The sequence below is a fragment of the Trachemys scripta genome, chromosome 9 (genome assembly GCF_013100865.1).
Source record: "Trachemys scripta elegans isolate TJP31775 chromosome 9, CAS_Tse_1.0, whole genome shotgun sequence".
In the NCBI taxonomy this organism is placed as follows: Eukaryota; Metazoa; Chordata; order Testudines; family Emydidae; genus Trachemys; species Trachemys scripta.
Genome location: NC_048306.1, coordinates 39,774,161 through 39,797,802, shown reverse-complemented (window position 1 = coordinate 39,797,802; position 23,642 = coordinate 39,774,161). Strand labels below are relative to the sequence as shown.

At 49.1% G+C, this 23,642-nt stretch overlaps 1 protein-coding gene across 3 annotated transcripts in view; it reads left to right on the top strand.

The window, feature by feature from the left end:
- The window catches only part of LOC117883167 (gamma-aminobutyric acid receptor subunit gamma-4), a 120,923-nt gene that overhangs the window by 21,241 nt on the left and 76,040 nt on the right, over positions 1 to 23,642 (top strand). For 2 of the 3 annotated variants that reach the window (XM_034782227.1, XM_034782225.1), the window contains exon 1: positions 16,304 to 17,123. Coding sequence is in view for 2 of the 3 variants with exons in the window: in XM_034782225.1 (XP_034638116.1) it covers positions 17,068 to 17,123 (56 nt within the window). In the remaining variant the exon portion in view is untranslated. Of the gene's footprint in view, positions 1 to 16,303; positions 17,124 to 23,642 lie in introns of those variants that run through there. The other variant, XM_034782226.1, reaches the window with a different exon arrangement.

The following is a 23,642-nucleotide window of genomic DNA, read 5'->3' as shown; positions in this document are numbered from 1 at the left end:
GAGCATGGGAAGCTTAGTGTGTTAGGTGTTCTAATAATCCTTCATTTCTCCCACTTTTGCCTGTCTTGTCTATGTAGATTATAAAGTCTTTGGGGGTAGGGACTGTTTTAGGTGTTTGTCCTGCACGGGGCATAATGGTGCTGTGATCTTAATCATGGCTCTGGACACTATTGTATACTAGTAATTAATTCATCATCATCATCAACAATAGAAAGATCTTACCACTGCAGGCACTGAAAGGCATAGGGAATTAGTAGCTGCCTTCTCGTTCTAGCAGTGCAAATCCAGCCTAGGTCAGGAGTGGACAGCTGGTGAGAGTGGGTCCCAATCAAGTTCCTAGATGACAGACAAGGTGTGAATATTGCAAAATAACCACTGCAGCTAGCACTGGTGGGCCCCTTTTCTGGCAGTTGCAACAGAGAGACCAAAGGGTGGATGAGCCCCCAAAATGAACTGTTCTACTCTCTCCTTGTAGCAGGGTGAATGCTGCACAGACATATTCACCAGCATGGGTGCAAATAAACATATGGTCATATGGAACCCTGTTTCTTTTGTTCATGTGATTTTGTTGTTGTTGTTGTTGTTCACAAGAACATTCACAGAAAGCGAAGAACTCACTAACAGTTGTACAAATTTGTATCTGTGCAAAGCTTCACACCAAAAGTGTTCACTCGGCCATCTTCAAATCTCTTTGATTTTCCTCTTCCTTTTAATAAAAGCTTTAGTTATCCAATCAAGGAACAGAAACAAGACCCTGTGGCTTAGGTGACCAACCAAATAGTACCACAAATGGAAAATTAAAGATAAAGAGAAGATTTCAGCTTGAAATCTATTGAGGCAACATTTTTTACAAGTACTCAAAAACACTTTCAAAAAGCTCAGACCTTAAAGTGCCTTTGTTTTGATAGGATTTTTCTTTTTGTTTGATTATTATGCTTAATGCCTTCCTAAAAGCTTAAATGCATTTTCCCTATCAGGTCTTTCTTTTTCTCTCTGCTACATAAGAATTTCTGCCCCTCCTGTTGCTTGCAGGAAATTTGTCAGTTTAAATTTGGCCCAAAATTTAAGCCCATGAAAAGTTTCTTTGATTTTTTTTTCCTCCAAGATTCCACAAGTTTAAAAATACTTATCAGTTCAAACAGTTGCAGCATTGTGCTAGTGGATGAAAACCTGCCAAGGAAACTGAGTGGGAGTGGACTATCAACAAAAGGGAAACTAATTCATCTAATTTCATTGTCATCACTGAGATAAATGTAAAAAGTGCATATAATTAGTGAAAACTCCATTAGATTTTGACATTTCTTTCCATTCTAATCAGCCATATTTTTATTTCTAATGTAGGTAAGGAAGCTTGGATAAAGGGTTGGCTCCTAAATTGCTTGGTTGCTTTTGAAAACTTGACCCTTTTGTTTTGTTTTGTTTCTATATAGTATATTTACCCTGAGAGTGTCCCTTTAAGAATGCCAACCTGAGTCCCCATCCAGCTCCCACTGAAGACTGTGGCAAAACTCTCCTTGGTGCAGGATTCATCTCCAATGTGCCAATGGATTGCTTTACTACTTCATAGTCAAGGATGATCTGGAGGTCCTTGAAGTCACTGGCCACAAAGAATAGATGTGAGTGCTACAGTGGCTGCAAAAGGAGAAGGATGGCAAGAAGCCCTGGAACTATAGTATCCCTGGTTACAGTTCGACTTATACACCGGGCAAATACCTCACCCGTGAGGCTAGCCAGCCCATGTAGACTAACATCCTGGTTAGCTCAGTGCTCCTGGGCAAAGACTGTAACTGCCATGCAGCAGGGCTCCAGCTAGGAGGCTTAGCTTCCAATGAACGTCACATGGGACAGGCTAAAGGAGCCCCATACACAGGATGAAACGCTATGGAACTGTGTGCTGCATGATGTTTCCAGGCCACAGGGGTATCTCCTTGGGGCAGGGCAGATGGAGGGGTGTTTTTGTTGGGGCATCCTAAGGAAGTAGGCAGCCAGCAGGGAGAAGAGGCAGTAGATTAACCAATATGATTAGGGGACAGCTGGTGTCACACAGAGCAGGGTTCTTGTTCTAGAGGAAGGTTACATAGGGCCTGATCTGGAGAGGCGCAGTCTGTCTCCCATTGTAATCAGCAAGAACGAGAAGCCCTTAGCTGACAGGACACAGGACTGGAAGGGACCTTCTGAGTCATCTAGTCCAATCCCCTGCTGTTACAGGCAGCCCTGTCATATAATCCCATTCATAACTTTTCATAACCAGTAGTAGGTCCCATAATCTCTCTGTGAACTGGCCACTGCAGGGCAACTTCCCCTGGCCTCACTCACAAACACAAAGCTAGTAAACACTACACAGCCACAGGGCAGTGCACAAAGTAGCTCCCCTCTGCCCCCTACCCCCGGTAGCTATGTGCTGCCAAGCATCCACCTGTGAAAGGGGACGCTAGTGCAGTATTTTACAAACAAGTTACACTGTTGTGACAGGGTTTTATCACATCTTGTATTAAGAGTGTGCCTACACTGCAATCAGAGGGGTGACATTGATCTAGCTAGCTCCAGTAACAATCGCAGTGAAGCTGTGGTAGCACGGGCTACCCGTGAAGTATGTATAAAAGGTCCTGGGTGGGTTTGTGCCGCCTGTGCTGCTGCAGCTTCTCTGTTTGTTATTGGAGCTAGCTGGATCAAAGTGAGCACAGGTATGTTTCCAGATGCTGCAGCACCACTGCTGCTTGCAGTGTAGATATACCCGATGTTTCCAGTTCTGGGCATTGCTTGTTTTGTGGGATTATAGGGACCTGGGTCACTGGCATTCCCCCTGTTAGATGGTGGGTCCCTCAGCTGTTCCCAAATCCCAGTGGGTACCCGCAGTACGATAGCACTGGCTATTGATTAGAGTTTTATTTCATGGTGGCAGAGGGAAGCAATTTAAATAAAAAAGAATGCAGTTTATATTTAGAATCTGGAGGATGTTTCTGCATCAGATTATGACAGATTTAAGTAGGTCAGACTGGAGACCTAAGATACTTGAGTCCCCTTCAAAGGCATCTATCCGTCACTTATTATTCCAGTCACTCTCCTTACGCTCTGCCTTCCATTTGCAGCTACGTCCCTCTGTCTTCTTTGTATGAAGTTGTCTCTCACCATACTTCCTCATACTTGTTTCGTTCATTTCATTTGTCCTAGTTCCTCCTTCCCCAACTCTTGGAATTACTTTTTGGGGGGAGAGGGTTGGGGGCAAACTAAGGAAGCTTTTGCTTTATCTATCACATATTGCTGGCTGTCTCATTGGACCGCGTGCTTTCCGGGAAGGAGATGTTGGCTCTCTATTGTCTGTGTACCGCACCTTTAAATGTGGAAGATTTTCCTGCCTCCTGTAGGGGTGAAGCTGGGAAGCAACAGTCAGTTTGTGTTTCAATTCAGATGCAGAATGTTGCAGAGCGAGTCACACGCACTATGCTCTCTCATGGATACATTACATTCTGTTCTTTCTTTGCTAGTTTTCCTGAATCTTAAATGAAGACTGTTTAGATTAAAAAAATAGGTGTTTGGCTTTTTGCTTATGGGAAGTACAGCAGCCCGGTTCTCTCATTCTGTCTCTGAAAGTCCAAGTCAGTACCTGTCCCCAAGATCTCTCCCCAACCCTCTCCTGCCCCTCATCAGCCCAAATCCTCTGCTGTGCCCTCTGTGGCTTTCTCCTCTCCATGTGCACTCTGGGTATGATGTGCATGGTATCATTTGAACCAGATTAAACTGTAATAATAGACACTAATAATAAATGCTTCCGATTTACATGGGAGCTACCATCCAGGCTCTCACAGTACTTTGCAAACAAGCACATGGTGAGGCAGGTAAGATCTGTAAGGATCCCACATGCCAATGAAATGCATTTGTGATGTTTTTAATTACCAGGGAAGTCTTAAATCACCTTTTATTTGGCATGTAGAAACCTTAGAAAGTTTAGGGGTTTGGCTTGGAGAAGAACCCAAGGGCTTGATCCCACATGCTGCTGATTGCTCTGGCCCCAATTTAGCAAAGCAATTAAGCATGTTTTAAGTAATTCCATTGATTTCAATGGGATTATTCATGTGCTTGCCATTAGGCATGTGCTTAAGTGCTTTGCTGGATAAAAAGAACAGGAGTACTTGTGGCACCTTAGAGACTAACAAATTTATTAGAGCATAAGCTTTTGTGGGCTACAGCCCACTTCTTCGGATGCTGGATAAAGAGGATTACTTAGCACCATGATGTACTGAGGCCTCAGCTCTCGGTGCCCATCTGACAATGCAAACCTTTGGTGGGCTTCAAAAAGAGTTTTCTTGTGAGATTTCCAGTGCTTGCTGCTCCTGACTGTACCTGGAGAAAGATCTTTCTGGAGGGATTGTGGCACTTCTGCTCCAGTCTTGGCTCCAGCTGGAACAGTGGAAACCTTAGCAAAGTTTATCTGAGTTTTTTGAACTTCTGAGATCATTCTGTTCTAGTTCAGTTTGAGTACTGGGTGAAAATTGGAGTCTAGGTCAGTATGCTCCCTGCCATCTCATCCAACACCACCAGTGAACCATACTTGTTTATTTTCTTATCTGTTGATTGATTGGGCCTCCCCCCCATCCCGATTATTATGGTTTTCACCCTCTCCGTGGGATTTTTCTGATACAAGGCCTCTGCCCTCTGTAGGGCTGTTCACAAGGGAACTTAGATCCCTGTTCTGGTGGGTGCTACCTTGCTAGTTGAATGTGATGACTCAGGATATTTGCATCTCTTTGTCCCTAATAAAAAGGCGCCTCACCGTTGCCTGGAGGGGAAAGGCAGAGGTCTCTTGATCTGTACTTGTTTTGTTTTTGGCTTTATCTGCATAGGTATTTGAGAGATGGGGATGGAGAGCCATGTGGACTGTGGAGAGTTGTATGGGTGTAATTATGACTTGTTTGATTTGGGGTTTTTAAAAGTGACTTTTACTGCTGTTGGATGGCACTGGCCTGACAGGCCTGGAGAGTGAAGTCCTCTGTCCCCAGAACTGTTACAAGATCAGCAATGGCAGGACAAGAGTCCCCACAATTCTCTGCTGCTGCGCCTCAACCCTACATCCGGAAGCCCGAGCCCTAGGGATTCCAGAGGGATTCAGACTTCCTGACTAGAACCGGGCAGGAGATGATGTTCCTGAACCACAGAAGTCTTCCCATTCTGCACCGGGACAAACCTTTTTCATGAAAAACAAAAGCGAGCTACCAGCCTGGCCAATATCCCAATGTCCAGGCTACTTACCTGGGATGTCAAGACCCGGCATCAGGTCTCTGCTCTGCCTGATTCAGAGCAGGGCCTTGAATCCTAGCAGAGTGCCCCACCCCCCCAGGCTATTGTGGGATGGGGGTCCCTGGTTTTGATAAGAAATTCCATCCTGAAGTTGAGGAAGTTCTCGGTGGTAGCCATACAGTACCTTGGAAAGTGTTGGTGTCATCAACAGTACCCAAGCAGCTCCATTCCTGCCTCTCCCCTGGGATAGCTGACAAGAGGGCCAAAGAGTGTCAATGGACATGCAGACCCCAGACCGCTAGGAACTAGGCTCACACTGTCCACTTATTTCTCAGAGGCTACTAGCAGCCATCAGAAGACAACCACTGTGGTTCACTGTTAGCCTGGGACAGGTTTGAAACAGAAGCCTCTCTATTCTGCTACTGATCTCTCCTGATCCCTCTGGGGTTGGAGTGTTCCCTTGGGCTAGCAGGGTGTCTGGGCATGAGCGTGCAGGCGTTATGTAAGTGCAACGCGACATCTTAGGAGATGCCTTAGGTCCGTGCCTGGCGTGTGGGTGGGTGTACCCTGTTGGCAGAATGGAAGGCACCGAGAGTGGCTGTAGAGCACGCGCAGTGCGTGAACAGGCCAGGTTGGTTGATTGACAGCCCACATGTCTATCTCGAGGCATGTCAGCCCAGAAACCCAGAGAGGAGGGAAGCACAAACCTGCTGATGTCAGCTGCCTCCCGCACTGCGCACTCGCCCACGGGGGCGGACAGCCTCTGTCAGAATCGATGCATCCAGCGGGTGGATGGGGGTACCCAGCAGCCTCGGCTTCCTCCAAGTGGCAGCTGTCACCAAAGAACGGCACAACGAATCAGAGCAAATGTGTAATACCGGCAGGCAGGTCCGCTCAGCTGTGCTCCAAAACCTACTCATTGTCAGAGCCCATTAACCGTATTGGTGTCGCTGTCCTAATGCTGCCATTGGCGAAAGGGAACTAGACGCCGGAGGAGAGCTGGGACCCAACTTTTCCTTGAAGTCTCTGCATGTCTCTACTAATCAGACCCTAAATCCAAAGCAGGGTTCAGCATAAACCTGAGCCAGATCCTTGCATCCAGACATCCGTCTGTCAGCTTGTACCTACAGCTCTGCATTGGTGCTTTCACTGGGCCAGGTGGGCTCCATTGCAGGGCATGGGGGGGGAGGGGAGACGGAATGGGGGGAGGGGCATGCAGTGGGGAAAGGTAGCTAATAGGGCATCCACCTCCTTCCTTTCTGCACAAATGCAGCTGCATGCACTGTGCTCTGGCCAGCCAGGGGCAGGCATCATTGAACAGCCATTCTACATGGCATGTTCTATCAGGGCTGAGTAGCCAGCAATGTGATACTTGTATACTCCTGAGAAGGCGCAAGTCCCCTTCCACAGCCTTTCTCCACCAAGGACAGGGCATGAGAGTGCAGCAGCCAGGGTCTAGCTGAGTGGTCCATGCTGTCAGGACTGGGGAGGGGCAGTTGGGGCATGGAGCCATGAGGGCAGGTAATCTGACATCCTCCGGGGCTGCAAACTCCACAGATCTTCGGCCTATGTGCTTTCTATGTGCCAGCGCCTCAGCTTGGCCAGCAGCCCTTCAGCACTCCCTTCTGGGGATGACATGGCAGCTGGGAGGGGGAGGAGTTTGCAATGCGTGTCCTTTCCTGTTCACAGTAGGTGAACGCTCCTGTTCTCCCTCACACATGCACATATCCTTTTTCTGTTTCAGGCTTCTGATCTCTCATTTGTTCTCTACCGCTCCTGGTCCCTTGTGTCTCTTTGTGTCACTCTTGCCCTGCAGGGGCCTGCTCTCCTGCCTGGGGATACTCCTGCTGAAGTCATGGGGGATTTACTCGTATATTGTGGGCAGGATGAAGCCCTTATCGGGCGTAGGACAAGCCCGTGGGTGTGGGAACTGCATGGAATCCGGTTGCTTTCAAGGATTCCTAACTTCCCGTCTGTCTCCTCCCCCATGGCTTGTCAGACAGAGTGCTGGGGCCAGAAGCCCCCACACCCACACAGCTGGGCCAAAGCCAGTGTCTAATCCCACCCTTGCTGGAACCTTACACCACAATACCCTGGGAATTCCTTCCTTCCTCAAAGGGGCACTCCTCCCCTCCACCCCATTTACCCACACACCCCTCATTCAGTCCAAACATCCTTCTCGCCAGGAAGGGCTTGGCACAAGTCGCTTGGGCAGAGCCACCAGAGTGTGATATCAAGGGTTCCTTCTCCTTTCCAGGGACCGAGAACCCTGTCCACAGCTCTCCCAGCCTCTGCTGGTCCAGGGACAAGGGACCACTCTTGGGATCTGCATTGGGCTTTCCTTAGAAAAACCTGCCAATCTCTGGGATTTTCAGAAAAGCCTAACAGAGTTAGGTGCCCTGGGTGCCTAATTCCCTGAGGTGTCTTTGAAAATCTTTCTATCTTCTTCCTGCTCCCTGCCAAGGATTGAAAGAGGCAAATAACATGAGGATCTAACCACCAAGCTCCTTGTTACTCATTCAGTTCTGCTGGGCTCAGGCAGGCTGGTTTGTGGAGCCTTTGAAGATTATTCCCCTTCAGTTTCCTGAAGAGACTTCAGCCTCCTCTTGAAGCTTTTTCATTTTGCCTTCTTTAAACGTATCAGCCTGATTTCCCCCAGACTTAATAGCAACGAACAAGATTAAGATTGGAGCTTAGTGAGTATTATGGGAAGATCTCTCCTTCCTGGCGATGGCAATTACCAGATCCCAGCAACGCCGTCTCTGTTTCATTAGGGGAGGGTGACGGAGGGAGGGGCACTTGGGCGCCTCTTATTTTCTGAGTGTAAAAGCTAGAGGGTACAGAGTGTGGAAGAAATGCAGCTCACAACATCAGCTCCTTTGCACTTCAAACGCAGGCTGGCAGCTTTGAGCAACTGCTGGTGAAGGTGGGGCGGGGAGGGGGAAGAAAAGTGAGAGCTGTGTAGGAAGGAGGCTGCTGTGTAAAGATGTGTACACTCCTGCCACCCATGAAATGGGCTGGTTTGGAGCAATGATCTCAACCTGTTGAGCTCCGGAGACCCACCTGGGGACAAAGACAGGCGCACTTCAGAGCATGGCAGTTTATAGTGCCATGCAGCTAGACTAGCTTGGCCTGGGAGCTTATGCTCTAAGCAGGGTCGATCTAGGTCAGTATTTCAAGGGAGACCTCTAAGCTGTGGCAGGAAACAGGGTTGGTGTTTCCTCCCCTAAATCTATGGTGCGGCATGGTATTGGGAGACTACCTGGGATCTTTAAAGCATCCTACCAAATCCCAGCTTGGGCTATGGGTAAAACAGAGCTCTCATCACACTAGCCAAGCAGGGCTGTATGAGAGCCCTGCTCCCCCAGGTTTGTGAGTGGAGGGGGGAGCTGTGATTCTTTCCCCCTTACTTAACCCCTGAGCATGGCTCGTTTCATTCACTCCCCTGCAGGCTCAGCTGAGTGGGATGCTCTGTACTCCCTGCCCAAAAGCATTGTGCTGAGCACCCTAAGGGCTGGGTTGCAGCAGGTAGGGATAGAAGGCATCTCTCCACCTAAGGCTGGGCAAAGCTGGGTCACTTGCTTTTGCAAAACCCCACTACAAAGTGAGGGGGAGGACTTCCGAGCCAGTTCTCACAGGCCCCCCACTTTGGCAGGAGGAGTTCAGATTCATGGCACAGCTCTGGCACACCCTGAGAGATGTCCCAAGCAATGAGGGGCTACTCCCAAGGTAAGCTCTGCGGGGCAGGGACTGTCTTTTTGTTCTGTGTTTGTCCAGCACCTAGCACAATGGGTCCTGCTCCAGGACTGCTCTTAGGGGCCACCACAAGTCCTACCAATCATGTTGAAGAATTAAGGCCCCCGCATTTCTTGGGCTTCTGTCACTTCTTCTAAGAGAAGAAAAATCCCCTTCTATGAACCAAAGCACACCAGGGGCTCTCTGGAGGGAGCAAACTAAAATGAAGAGGTGCTGAAAAAACATAGGAAATATTCAAAGAAATAATACCCTGGGGGGAAAAGGCTTCATGGAATACAGGGAATAATTTGTTCCAAAAGGTTAAATGAAAATCAGAGTCAATCCCTCACCATGTGCAGAGGATCATCTCTTGGTTTTGAACAGTGGCACGATTCGGGGTGGCTCACTTTGGGGGGCTGTGCAGAGAGGCTCTACTGAGAGAAGCTCAAGCTGGGAAAAACCAGATCCCTGGTCACAGTTGTATTTTCAACCCCTGCTTTTGTGTCATAGTAGAACACTGGCAACCCAAACAAAAGGCTTTCTGGTGGCTAGGAAAGCAGGATGTTTCTATAGTTGCTGGAATGACACTGATTGACACCACCTGAGGGTCTAAGGCCAACTAATTAACCCACACCACACCCCTGTGAAGCAGGTGGGTAAGTCATATTATCCCCATTTTACAGATGGGAAGTTGAGCTGGAAAGGCAAAGTGATTTGGCCTCACTGTGCTAGAGCCAGGATTAGAATTTGGGACTATTGGATTTCCCAGGTCTCTGTAGCTGGAACAGGAAGTGTGTCCCGCCTGCACTAAGGTGAGCAGAACTACCCTACCTTTTTGTTTCTCCTTACACAGAGCTCCTTGAGTTAAACCTTTGATTGCTGCTTTAAAACCTCGTAGCTCTTGAGGCTTGCGAATATGCTATGGCCAAAGACCCAGTCCAGGACAGAGTGCAGTGCTCAGTACCCAAATATGAACGCCAGAGCAGGTAGCTGGTAATTGCACTGTGAAAGGCACGAGCTAACCTAGGGTGACCAGCCGTCCCGATATTAGGGGCTTTGTCTTGTATAGGCAACTAGTATATCCCCCGCCCCCCATCCTGATTTTTCACGCTTGCTTTCTGGTCACCCTAAGCTAAAGTCAGACACACATGAGCAGTAAAGTTGCTTACTACTGAATAAACATTACAGAGCACGTATATAAAGAAGTCATTGAAATCCCCACGTCTCAGGACAGAAATGCCTCGGGGGATTAATAATGCGAGAGAAGCAATGCCTCACTAGCTCGCTATGTTGAATCCTGCCCAGGTCAGTAGCAATAGAATGCCTGGAGCCCAGAGCCTGTTAGATCTCACAAGCTAAACAGGCTCTGGCTGGGTTAGCACTTAGATAGGAGACACGCAAGGAAGTTGTGTTGGTGAGTCGGTAAGCGGCACTGGTCTCTCTGAGTCAGTGCTGAACTACTGCACCAATATGGGGATAGGGAGCTTATTCTGCTGCAGGCAGGGACAATGGAAGCTCCCTAAAAGTCAGGGGGCCACCAGCCCCGGAACTGTGGACCTGCCCCCTCGCCGCCTCTTCCCCTGAGGCACCAGTCCTATGCTGCCTCTTACCCCGCATGACCCCGCCCCCTGTTCACTCCTCTCTCTCCCCCCTTAACACCCTCCCACCCACCATTGCTCACCCTTATGGAGAGTAAAAAGTGGCATGTCATAGCCCTCCTGCTTTTAAAAGTGATGGGATTATGGCCTCCTGGGTCCCCCCTGTGCCGGTGCCTCTGGTTGCAGGTGCCTTCGTCTGAAAGATCTAGATCCTGAAATCACAGTCATTAAAGAACCCTCATAAGAAGTGCCGTGGTGACCCCACTTCCTAGCCGAATGCCAGGTTTTTCAACTGAGACAAGGCGGGTGAGGTAATATCTTTTATTGGACCCACTTCTATTGGTGAGAGAGACAAGCTTTTAAGCTTACATTCCATCTTCCTCAATTCCCCCTGAAGGTTCAGTTTGACATAGGCTGTATGCAGCTACGAAGTGGAAGTGTTTCACCCCAGAGAGAGCTGCATTTCAGTGACAGCTGAAGAGTTCGCTCTCTTCGCTGCAGTTTGTATATCCAGAGCAGTGCTTTGGAATTCTTCAGGGGCGAAAGCTATCGCATGAATGTTCTGTAGAATTATTAATATAGTTTCAGCATCTAATGGCTGTTCAATGGCCTGTATGATATAATAAGAGAGAGACAGAGAAACGAGTTAGTATTCTTAGACCAGCTAGTGCGCAAATGTCCACAGCCTAAAATCACTACCACAACTGGCCGCAGCTGGCAGCAGTCTTGTTAGCAGCCTCAGCAGAAGAGCCAGACTGAATGGGCCATGGAAACTGCACTTCCTTCTCAGCCTAAGAAAGGATCCCCCTGGAGCAAGGCGGAGACACACTGGCAGGGCCCTGAGGAGGATGCTTACTCTGCCTTCAGCTGTGCTGGGTGGGTGAATAAGGTGAGTAGAGAGGGGATGGAGGAAAACAAATAGAAAGGCTGGGACAAAAGGAGCAAAGAGGAATGAGATGTGTTCCCATGATGAGGTAAGTGCCCTGCCATATACAGGCCCTCACTTATGTCAGTCCAGATTTTGGTGGGTCCTTCTATCCTTAATACAGAGCACAGGTTTCCTGTTAGTTGGAAAAACACATTGCATGTGTGAGTATGGATGCATGTGTTTTTCTGTAGTGTGTATATTTACAATAGTTTCCAGATAAGATATTATATCTGCAATTCTATCTATATCTATATCTATATGACTCCCAGTTCAAAATAAATTAGCATCTCAAGGAGATATTCAGGCCTTCAAACTGCCCTGACTTCACCCATCCCTATATAAGCCCTACAATGTTTTTTTCTTTCAAGTGTCTCGTGTCTGATGTTTTTGTGTCCATCACGGGTCCCTTCCTTTAACACATTAACCCCATCAGTGGTTTAACCTTTTAAAATCTGAGCAGGGGAGGAGCCAGAAAAGCAAATCTGCAAACAACGGTGCCTTGCTGTCCTGTCCCTCTTCATTCTCCTGCCGTGACTTTCCCCTGTCATGTTTGTTCAGCTTACAAGTCAAAACAAAATCTTTCTACCTGTCAGCACAGCAAGCTCAACCTGGCACCTGAAAATCAAGCTGTGTCCTCTTTGCTTCATACATCATCACCAGCCATAATGAGTGTGGAGTCGGAGCCCAGCTGGAGGGGTTATTGATGATGCGTAAGCTAGGATGCAGCATCTGCCGCCATGCAGGGGCTTTCTAGTGAGCCTAAGAGGTACAAATGCCCTGTGATGGCGAACAAATGTCCTGACGGGGTGAACAGAACAGGCCACTTTGTACTGTAGAAAAGAGGTTGGTGCTTGAGGAGGATACCCTACTCAGTGTCTTCCAGAGGGCTTTACAAGGAGACACTGTGAGCATCTTTACCCCAGTCACTTGAATGGGCTTGGCCTCAATTTGCACTGGTGTGCACTGGTCGCTTGCTGGGCAGGGCGCTTGGTGGAGGATTCTCTGTGACTTGAAGTCTTTAAATCATGATTTGGGGACTTCAAGGGCTGAGTCAAGGGAGAGAACTATTCCAGGAGTGGGTGGGTCAGCTTTTGTGGCCTGCATCATGCGGGAGGTCAGACTAGATGATCATAATGGTCCCTTCTGACCTTAAAGTCTATGAATCTATGAGTCTATGAGAGGAGGCTCGGGGGCTGAAAGTGCAGCGGTTACCCTAGGAACCACTGCAGCTTTGCAGCATACGTACCTAGGCCGTTAGAACCTGGTTTGCTCCAACAGGGAATGTTGCCCAGGATGCCAGAACTATCCCCTGTTCTTTGCCAAATGTGCCAAAGGACACTTAGCTTCCTGGGCTGCCAACCAAAGCCAGAGAGGAGGGACCCCACGGAAAGGACAGCACCCCTAGCTGTGCTGCCAGACTGATAACACAGAGCAGTGCCAGAGAGAGGGTGGGCAGGCTTTCCCCAAGCAACACTGCAAATTCACCTCAATCCAGAGCGTCGGCACCCTCTGCCATTCCACTTCTGGGACACAACCCCACTCTGCCGCTGCCCTGCCATCCTGACCTGCAGACATCCCCAGTCATTCTAGTCCCAGAGTCCCCATTCCACTCTGTGATGCACCCCCATCCCACCCTGCTCTTCTGGGCCTGGCAGCCTCCATACAGCTCTGCCAGTGAACTTCAATCCTGGCTTGCAACATCCACTCATATTCCACCTGTGGGCTTCCACACCTCACAACTCTGCCAATGCCAGGGGCCTGGTTTCTCCTGGAGAGTAGGCACCTCAGGCCTGGGCCCTCTCTCACACCAGCTTTCCCCCCATTGAATTAGCAGAATTACTTCTGATTAATATTGGCATAAGCTCAAACTCCATTCAAACCCTTTGCAGGCAAAAGAACAATCAACTGAGTTTTACTGGTGAGCTAGAGAGGGAAGCCACTGCACGAGTGACCAGGGTGCCAGCTCTCCACCACCTCTTAGTGCAAGTGACAGGCAGATAGGAGTCGAAGGTGTATTAAACTCAGCCTTCACCTTCTGCACTAGCCTGCTATTATAAATGTGGAAGAGGGGTCATCATTCACCATCACCTCAGCCAAGTGTAAGAACCAGCACAGTGCATTTAAAATGGCTGTGCATGTGGATGGGAGGCTGTAAGCCTATCACTGGATAACCTTGTTCTGTCTGGAGGGCCCTAGTACTCATTGCCTGGTATTAACCTGGATGAGAACAGAACAGCAGGGAAAGTGAAGCAAGAGGTACCTTCTGGTCTAATATAAGGGGGGGAGGGATAGCTCATTGGCCTGCTAAACCCAGGGTTGTGAGTTCAATCCTTGAGGGGGGCCACTTAGGGATCTGGGGCAAAAATAAGTACTTGGTCCTGCTAGTGAAGGCAGGGGGCTGCACTCCATGACCTTTTGGGGTCCCTTCCAGTTCTATGAGATAGGTATCTCTCCATATGTAAAATAAAGAACAAGAGGCTGGCTAGGAAACTTCTCCCAGGAGACCTGGTGGAGCAATACACTAATAATGCTTTGTCCTTCCCTAGTCCCTTCCAGCCAGGGATGTCAAAGCACTTTGCAGACATTCATGAATGTGACTGTGAACAGCCCTGTGAAGGGGAAAAATGGAGCAGAGACTTGCCCATGTCATCAGACCCTGGGCTGGGATGGGATTCAGGCTCAGAGGTCCCTGGGGCCTAGCCAGGAATAGTACCCAAGGGCCAGATCCTGCACTCTTACTCCAGCAAAATTCCCCTGGCAGGCAATACGGGTCTGTATCTGAGCAAGCTCTGTAAGACTAAAGTCCAGATCTCCTGTTGTCAGCTGGATCCCCAGGGTTCAGTGGTTCTGACACACCCCGAAAACAAGCCTTCCTGCTTGCTGGGATTATTCCAGTGCTGTTTTGGTCAAGCAGGACGCACAGTACAAATCGAAATGGAGGCCAGATTTAATGAAGGAGCCAATGTTCCCAGCATGTTTCAGCCCCCCAGACCTTCTTTGGAGTATGAAGAGCCCTTTTTACCCCCCACTCCCTGCAGCCTTGATCTGCATTATTTACTCTTTCTGACATTACCTTCCTAGAGACCCCACCAGCTCATTGCAAGCTGCTGTGAATATAACAACCATAATACACAGCCACTTAATAAAAGGACATTCCATCTTGGAGCTCCCGTGAGACCACCTGTGCTCCTGTGGTTTATGATGGGTAGTCAAATCTCACGCTTCACTGCTTAAGGTGATTGCAGCAAGAGTCAGCGATGGCTGCCTTGCTACTGACCAGCCTTGCAAAATTGGCCAGGTGTGTTACTATTATTTACTGTTTGTCTTATGGTAGCATCCCGAAGTCCCATCTGAGATTAGGGCCCCATTGGGCCAGGGGCTGCACTGAGATGTAAGACTTTCATCCTTTCAAGCTAAACAAAGGAAGCGTTACCAGCACTTAACAGAGGGGGAGTGAGTACTGAGAAATGAAGCGATGTGGCCAGGGTCACCGAGTGAATCAGTGGCAGAGCCAGGAATTAAACCCAGAACTCCTGAGGCCTACACCAGTGTCATAGCCACAAGACCAACTTTCCTTTCTCCTTACAAGCTGTGTTACAGCCTTTTCACCTCTGGCTCAGCAGAACGAACTGCTCCCAGAGACAAGATGCGGGATGTGATTATTGTTCTTCAATAATCCTCTCAGTGTCTTTCAGTCAAAGATCTCAAGGCGCTTTGAAAAGGTGAACACATATTATCCCTGTTTAAGAGATGGGGCCACTGAGCACAGAGTGAAATGACTTGCCCAAGGTCTCACAGTGAATCAGTGGCAAAGCTGGGATCAGCCCACAGGTCTCCTGATGGTTGCACAAAGAAGCACTATCTCCCTATACGGCAAATCCCCCAACAGAACGACATTGGCAATAGCGCACAAGTCAGTTATTATTTATTATTATTATCCTAGTGCCTAGGACCCCCAGCCTTGGACAGGATCCCACTGTGCTTGGTCAAGTTTTTGTTGGCATCCTGGCAAAGGAGAGTTTAAGGAGGGATGCAATAAGATACCCAGTTGCCTGGGCTGCTCTGGGAGGCACAGGACAAAAGCTGGGTTTCGGAATATCCTTTAGAGTGAAGGATCCCAACTCTTCAAGAGATGCCCACTGCACTCAGTGAGAATCCCATGCATGAGCACTTGCAAGTTGGGGCCCTGGCTATTTTTTGATGGGCCGAAACTAGACCTGGATGTAACCCAGGAGCAAGGCTGTGCACAGAGAGGTTCACCCCATGGAGGCGGCAGTGAGTGGTTATGCTTTCTAGTGCATTAGCATCCACAATGCTCCGGGTGCGAGGCCGCCTTCTACTGGCCGAGCTGAGCCTCGCTCAGCATTGCTGGCATTTGCTTCTGGTACATTTTTGCTAGCAACAGCCTCGCTCCCCAGCTTTTAACAAAACGTTGCGCGAGGTTTTACGCTACAATGTAACTAATGAGCGACGACCTTGTCATGTCTCGTTAGGTGAAGGAGGAGAGCGAGAGCTTTACACAAGTTAATGAATTCCGGTTTTCGCCTTCCCAAAAGCTTCCGTTTGGTAACTCGGTGACACACAAATAGGCATTTCCCTTTGATTTCTGGATACAGCCTTTGTCAGCACAGCAACTGAACTTTTTTTGCTTTTTATTTTCCCTTTAAGAAAGGAGCAAGAAGAAGCTGTTAACCCTTGCCCTGCTGGGAAGGAGAAGGCCTCCTCCACCCCTTGCACTAAACAGGGGGGAGCTAGGACCCTGCGTGAGACCTCTGAGCATCTCTCTTCCTCTTCCCTGCCAGTCTCCCTCTCACTCGCTCTGCTCCTCTCCTGCCAAGGAGTAGGATAAGAAATGCCCAACTTTGACCCTTCTTTCCAAAAGGATCAGAAAGGAAGGATTAAAAGCCGGAGGGAGGGTGGGAGAGTTTGGGAGGGGTGGGGAGAGAAGCACAGAAGGAAGAAATAGAGAGAGAGAGGCAGAGAAAAGGAGGGGGACAGAGAGAAGAGGATTTCAGTATTCTAGCTGCAATAGCAACCGGTGGGGCTTGTGCTGTGCGCACACACACAGCTCTCACTGCACCTGTCTGCTGGGCACAGGCACAGCTGGTGAGCTGGGAGAAAAGAGAAGAGGGGAAACCCTTCCGTAAAGAGATTGGACATTGGGAATTCAACAATAAAGCCACAGAGGCCGTGCCCAAGCAGGCAGGAATGGAAGAAAAGCCCCTAAACTTGCTGGAGGTCAAAGAGACACAAAGGCACCAGGCTTGGCTTTCCTCCTTCTTCTGAACTTGGATTCTCCTGGGTGGGTTTCCCCCGCCACCACCACCTTTAGTTTTTTGTTTGGTTGCTACAAGTGTTTTCTTTCCTGGTCCCCAGAGACTCCAGCTGCAGCACACCTGGACCGAGCTGGCCATCCTTTGGGGCAGACTGGGGAAGGAGAGAGGGGAGCCCTGGGCCCCCCTGCAAACTGGATAGGAAGGAATCTGTCAAACTGCAGTCACGCCAGCCCAAGCTGCCTCTCTTTATGTGGACACTGCGCTTCCCTGGGATCGCCTGGCTCGTGCGTTTAAGATGGCTGGGAAAGTTTTCCTGATGTACCTGACAATCTATCCCGCCCTACAGATAAGGTGAGAACCCTGCTTTCTCCTAATATACCTACCCCAACCCCAAAGAGACGCTGGGATTGATAACAACCCCCTCACCCTCTCCCTGGCATCCACTCGCCTGCCTGCTCCTAATGAGCCCGGCTGTATTTTGTAGGCTGTGTTGCTTGTCTGGTCCAAGCTCGGACCCTTCTGCCTTCATTTCGCATGCCAGGTGGGGTTGGAGTCGTGGAAAGGAAAGAAGCCTTATGGGACCTTTGGGGCTGAGCCACTAGTTCTGCTCCCTGGAGGGAAGGGACTAAACATAGTACGAAGAGGCAGATAGGTGCTTGGAATGATGAGCAATTAACCAGGGATGCTCCCTGTCCCTATACATCTGGCACAGGAGTCAGGACCCCCTGCATTCTCTTTGTGCCCTGTCACCTGCTGAGTGACCTTGGACAAGTCCCTTCTCCTCTCAGCACTTCACTGCTCTCCACTGTAGAATGGGGCATGACAGCTCTCAGAGACGCTGCCTGTCTTTGTTAACAGCTGTTCTCCACTTTGGGAGGCTCAGGTGAAAGGTGCCAAGTATTGTTTTGCATGTGGAATAGCGCGTCTCTCTTGCTCAGTTCAAGAGTCCGATGAGAGGGCCCAGAAGTGCAGTGGGGAGGGAGCAGATGGTCCCGGAGGTGGCTCTGTCACATAAGGGTTAGCACTAATCTCCACATGGTGGACTTTCCCACTGTTTTCTGGCATTGGCTTCCAGCCGGGATGGAAATTGCCTCTCTGGCCAGATGTGACGTTTCAGGCTCCCCCGTCCATCCCCAAACCCACATGCTGCGCCCACTCTGCCCATCTGCCATTACCATTCCCTCAGCACCATGCCATGTGTGCCTGCATGAACCTGCCACTGCTCTGAACCCCAGGCAAGCAGAGAACTCCCACCCTGGCTCCATCAACCTTCCCTCAATCCCCTGCAGCTAGTATGCTGCGGAGAGGGATGATTTCTGAAGAAAAGGCCATTGCCTTGATCCCATATTCAGTGGAGAGGACTGGGAGTCAGGAGATCTGGGCTAAGGTAACAAAATGGCAGATGAAATTCAATGCTGATGAATGCAAAGTAATGCACATCGGAAAACATAATCCCAACTATACACACAAAACGATAGGGTCTAAATTAGCAGTTACCACTTAAGAAAGAGATCTTGGATTCAGGGTGGATAGTTCTCTGAAAACATCCGCTCAGTGCCGCACCAGTTGAAAAAGCTAACAGAATATTAGGAACCATGAGGAAAGGGATAGAAAATAAGACAGAAAATATCATAATGGCTTTATATAAATCCATGGAACGCCCACACATTGAATACTGCCTCCAGTTCTAGTCACCCCATCTCCAGAAAGATATATTAGAATTGGAAAAGTTACAGAAAAAGGCAACCAAAATTCTTAGGAGTCTGGAACAGCTTCCGTACAAGTAGAGATTTAAAAGATTGGGACTGTTCAGCTTAGAAAAGTGACAACTGAGGGGGATCTGATAGAGGTCTATAAAACCATGAATGGTGCAGAGAAAGTGAATAAGAAAGTGATGTTTATCCCTTCACACAATACAAGAACCAGGGGTCACCCAATGAAATTTAATGGGCAGCAGGTTTAAAACACACAAAGGGAAGAACTTCTTCACCCAACGCAGTCAACCTGTGGAACTTGTTGCCAGGGGATGCTGTGAAACCAGAAGTATAAATTCATGGAGGATAGGCCTATCAATGGCTATTAGCCAAGATGGTCAGAGACACAACCCCATAATCTGGGTGTCCCTAAATCTCTGACTGCCAGAAGCTGGGCGACAGGGGATGGATCACTCTGTAAATTGCCCTGATCTGTTCCTTTCCTCTGAAGCATCTGGCACTGGCCTCTGTTCTGTCAGAAGACAGGGTGCTGAGCTACATAGACCATGGGTCTGACCCAGTGTGACCTTTCTTATGTTCCGTTCCCAGCTCGACTGACTCACTATGTGACCTTGGACAAGTCACTTCTCTTTGTGCATCAGTTTCCACACCTGTGAAATGGGGATAATAATGATACTTTCACCCCATGGTACAGCACCTTGAGAGCCTTAGACAAACGACACTGCAGTGCACAAGCATAGAGCAGACACAGATTTCCCAGCACTGTCAGTATTGCTACATTTTCCTTTTTGTCTTAATTTCCTCTTTCTCTCTCTTCTGGTTTGTTTTGGAATCCAACTGATGCTTCTAGCTACTGGCCAGGCTCCTCAGCTGGTGTAAATCCCTTTGACTTCAAAGGACTCTTTCCATGCAGAGAGAGAAAAACGTTTGCCTTAGATTCTTTTTGCACCCTTGTAACTCAAATCTCCTGCAGATGTGTCTCATCTCTGGCTGTGAGTGCCAGCCGTTCCCACTGACTGCAATGGGAAGGGGAGGAACGCTCAGTCCCTCGTAGGACTCAGCCACTAATGCACATGGGTCAAGGAGGCTGTGCATTTCTGCCTGCCCCTTTTCAGTGGATCAGGGTCCACTTCCAGGAGGGCACAGTTTGCCAGTGTGGCAGGAGGGAGCACATGTATCCAGCATGCAAGGTGGCCAACCATGATCAGGAAGCACCCAGGGCATCCCAGGATGGGCACCCCATGGTTGAAGAACAGAGCCAGGAAGGAGGGAGGGAGCATTCATCTCTGACAAACTCTGCAGGTTGGCAGGTCCCTGTTGTTTCCTGGGTCCTTGTTGCCCGTTTCAATGGGATGCTCCAGTGGCATTGTGTGGGGCGATTAGGGCTCTGTCCCAAAGCCAGCAGCTTGTAAAGCTTTTCTGTAAACAGCGCTGAAAGCCCCAAGCAAGGGTATTCACATTTTTACTATTCCTAACCCTGCTGGTGAGCTTAACGGCCAGATCGGGAAAAGAACATGTTGTCAGCAGATCATTACCCCCCGGGCTCGGGGGAAGAGGGATTTTACTGGCTGAAGCTAATTGGCAGAATAAGCCGACGTAAAGCCGATCAAATCCCATTACAAATGCAGTCTGGGGCGGAGAGCATGAATCCTGATACCAGTATGCTGGTGTGTCAATCCTCCGGAATGCCAAGGCCGGGAACATGAACCCCAGTGCATTTGCACTAGTGTGTGGATCTTCATGAACCCCAGTGCAATTGCACTAATGTGCAGGTCCTAGTGAACTCTGAGGCTGGGGGCATGAATGCTGGTGCTATTGCACTATTACATGGATCCTTCTGGTTTCTGAGGCTGGGGACATGAACTCTGGCACTGCTAGTGTGTCCTGCTGTGCTGTCTAATGTGCACATCACCATAGTATCTGAGTGCAAAGGCTGAGAGTGAAATTCCTTGCACTAGTATATTAGTTTGTGGATCTTCCTATACTCTGAGGCTGAGAATGTGGATCCTGGCAGAAGTGCTCTGCTTTATGGCCTGGGCATCTCCAGTGACAGATTCGCTCACTGAGCACTACAGTTGAAGGTTGGAAGGTTGCAGGGTTATTTGGAGGTTTTAATTCCATGTACTCACATCTCTAAGGGGGAAGCCCCACGCGATCAACTGTCCCGTCTCTCCCTCCCCCAGCCAGCTATGTCTCCACAAGAGTGCCTCTCCCATCCCCCAAAGAGACTTGGGATTCTCCAACGAGCCCCACTCCCGAACAGCTCTAAGCTAAGCATGGAGCTTGTGGGGTGGGAGCGGATGGCTGCTGAGGGGTGGGAGGAGAGTGAGGTCCACCAGCTTCCCAGCCCATATTTGCTGGATTTTCACACCTATGGCTTGTGATGTGAGACTCTGTCACACTTAGCGGCTGGGGCTCAATCCAAGTGGGGCTGAGCCTGGATGTGACCAGTTGGTAGAGCTCAAACTGATTCATGCCATCTCTCCGCCCAGCATGAGCTGCAACGACGAGTCCCCTGGCACCAGCTGGATCCTTTGTGTTCAGCTAACTCCACACTCCCCAGACCACCCACCCAGCAAAGGGGCTGAGGCGTCTTACGTGTCATCATTTCCTAGGGCAGATCCCCAGCAATGTGAATGGGCACAGCTCCTGCCACTGAAGGCAACACAGCTATGCCACATGACACCAGCTGAGGACCTGTTTAGTTTAGTACAGCGGAGCATTGACCTCTGGGACAATGAGACCCCTGCAGTGGGGCCCTTAGGCACTGGTGGCAATAAATGTGCAGTGGGCTGAGTCACAGATTCCCCTTTGGGATGCTGCAGGTTGGAGCCCATCCCAAGCCAGATCAGGACCTGAACTTACCCAAAGTGCTGAGCTGTGTGAATCCAGGGGGCTGTGCTAGGCCCATCTTTAGGGGAGATCCATGTTGGTAGCAGTTCAGGAGCTTCTGCTTCTCCTGAAGGGCTGGTTAGGTTGCGTGGTATCTGACATGCCCACCCATGATGTCACCTCAGAGAATGTGCTCCTGGATGAGCTCCCCTTCTCTGAGGGATTCCCCACTGCCAGCATGTCAGAGCCCACCAAGAGGTCACCCAGCTACATTCAAGACCCTGCTCTGCCTGCCCCTTTAATTTGGGGGTGAGGCATGTATCTGTGGCAGGGGTTTCTACATCCCCGCCAAAGGGCTGCCCACCCCTGGGGTAACATTGTGCACAGGGTCCTGATTCAAGGTGTCCCCTCTGGGTTGGGGTCACACTGGCCAGACTGCTTATTTCCTCCTCTCTGCCCATATCTGAATGTACAGAGACTTTTATCCTACCTAGCACAGATATTCAGTGACACTGTTACATGTGGCAAAAAGGAGAACTCGGTGCATGATATTTTCATTACATGGGAAGGCCCCCGCAACTGGATCCCTCAAGAGGTAAAGATGCAAGTGTGGGATAATGATCACCCATGGACACCTAGGGTATGTCCACACTGCAGTGTAAGCCCAGAGTATGAACTCAGGCTCAAGCCTCACCCCCTTTTGTCTACACCCAAATCGCCCTAACCCAGGACTCTGACCTAGCACCCTACAGGGGTGAAGGGTCCAAGCCTAAGTCAAGCCGGGAACCCTGGTGCAAGCCGTATTGCTTTCCAGTGTAGATGCAGCCCCACTGGACTTGTGCTCTGAGAGCCTGACAAAAGTATCCCACAATCCCATGGGCTGACTTCTTTTCTCCTCTGGAAAGTCCAGTTTTCCCACACTGCACCATGAAGAAAGGGCTAGAGTGGCCACATTTTGGGAGGGCACTAGGAAGTCTGGGATATGGGTGGTTGGATTCAGGCCCACATGATGCAGTGTAGACCCAGGGTTCAACAATTCCTAACCTGGGGTTACAAATAAATGCAGATGCTCACGCCCCAGGATAACAAACCCAGGGTCTGCTTCTTGACTTCTACTAACCCTGGGCTTACAGTTAGAGAGAACTGAGTGAATAACAGCTTTTTCCATTTATTTCATTTGATTTTGGAGCAAACAAAACACTTAATGCAATCTGAAAATAATTATTATTCTTTGTTTTTGTGTTTTCATTTTGTTTCATTTGTGGTTGTTTTTTTTTTAACCCATTTGTTTGCTCGCTCGTTTAAATAACTAACTAATTTTCTAAATGAAAAGTAGAAACAAAACATTTTGACTTTTGGGTAGGAAAAATCTTTGGTTTTTTTGGCCAAAACTATTTGCTGAATTTGACACAAATTCACAACCCAAAACTGCATTTTGTGGCGAATAAACAATTTGTCTGAAAAAGTTTTCCCAGCTGTGCACCGGGAGTTTAGGTTTGAAAGTAAAAAGTACTAGCCATAAAAGCACACAAAAGGAACTGGCCAGCTCTGGAGACTGAGAATGTGCTGCTGAGTCTTACACCTTCCCGTTGACAGCTTAAATCCAGTGACAGTTGTTCAGTACCATGTATCTACAGCACCAGGCTGCTTCCCGGAGGGCACGTGTCCACATCACAAAAATATCCTCATTTGTATCTGACGCTAAATTCTAATTGCAGCAGCACTGTTTGGCCAATGAGTATAGAATTATCCCAGAGTTGGGGCACACTGGCTGTCAGGGTGCAGGGAAGCTTGCTTTGTCATGTACTGTGATAAAAATAATACAGAGCACATATCCAGTGCTATGAATTCATAGCTCTCAAGACACTTCATAAAGGTGTGGAAGTAACATCATCCATCTTTTGTGAATGGGGAAACTGAGGGGGTTGGTTAAATGACTGTGGCAGTGATAGGAACAGAATGGAGGTCTCCTGACTCCCAGTCACCTCTTTGCTGGACTGCACCACACGGCATAACTGCTAGGGCTAGAATTTTTGGAGAGGCGCAGCTCCTCTAATTGAGGCCAGATTTGAAGAAGAGAGCAGATCATTGGGGGCTGAGCCCTGGAAAATCTGGCCCTGAGCTCTTTGGATTAGCTGGCCTCGCAGGCAGAAATAGAGGCTCTGATTGTTCAGCAGCTATCAGTCCCCTTTCCTGTGCCCATCGTCCTCAACACAGCAAGAGGCTGCTTGAGAAAAGCAACACTCGGAATTACAGACACAAAGCAAATAACACTGCGTTCTTGCGCAATAATGTCACGCGTTGCCCAAGGAGGGGATATCTG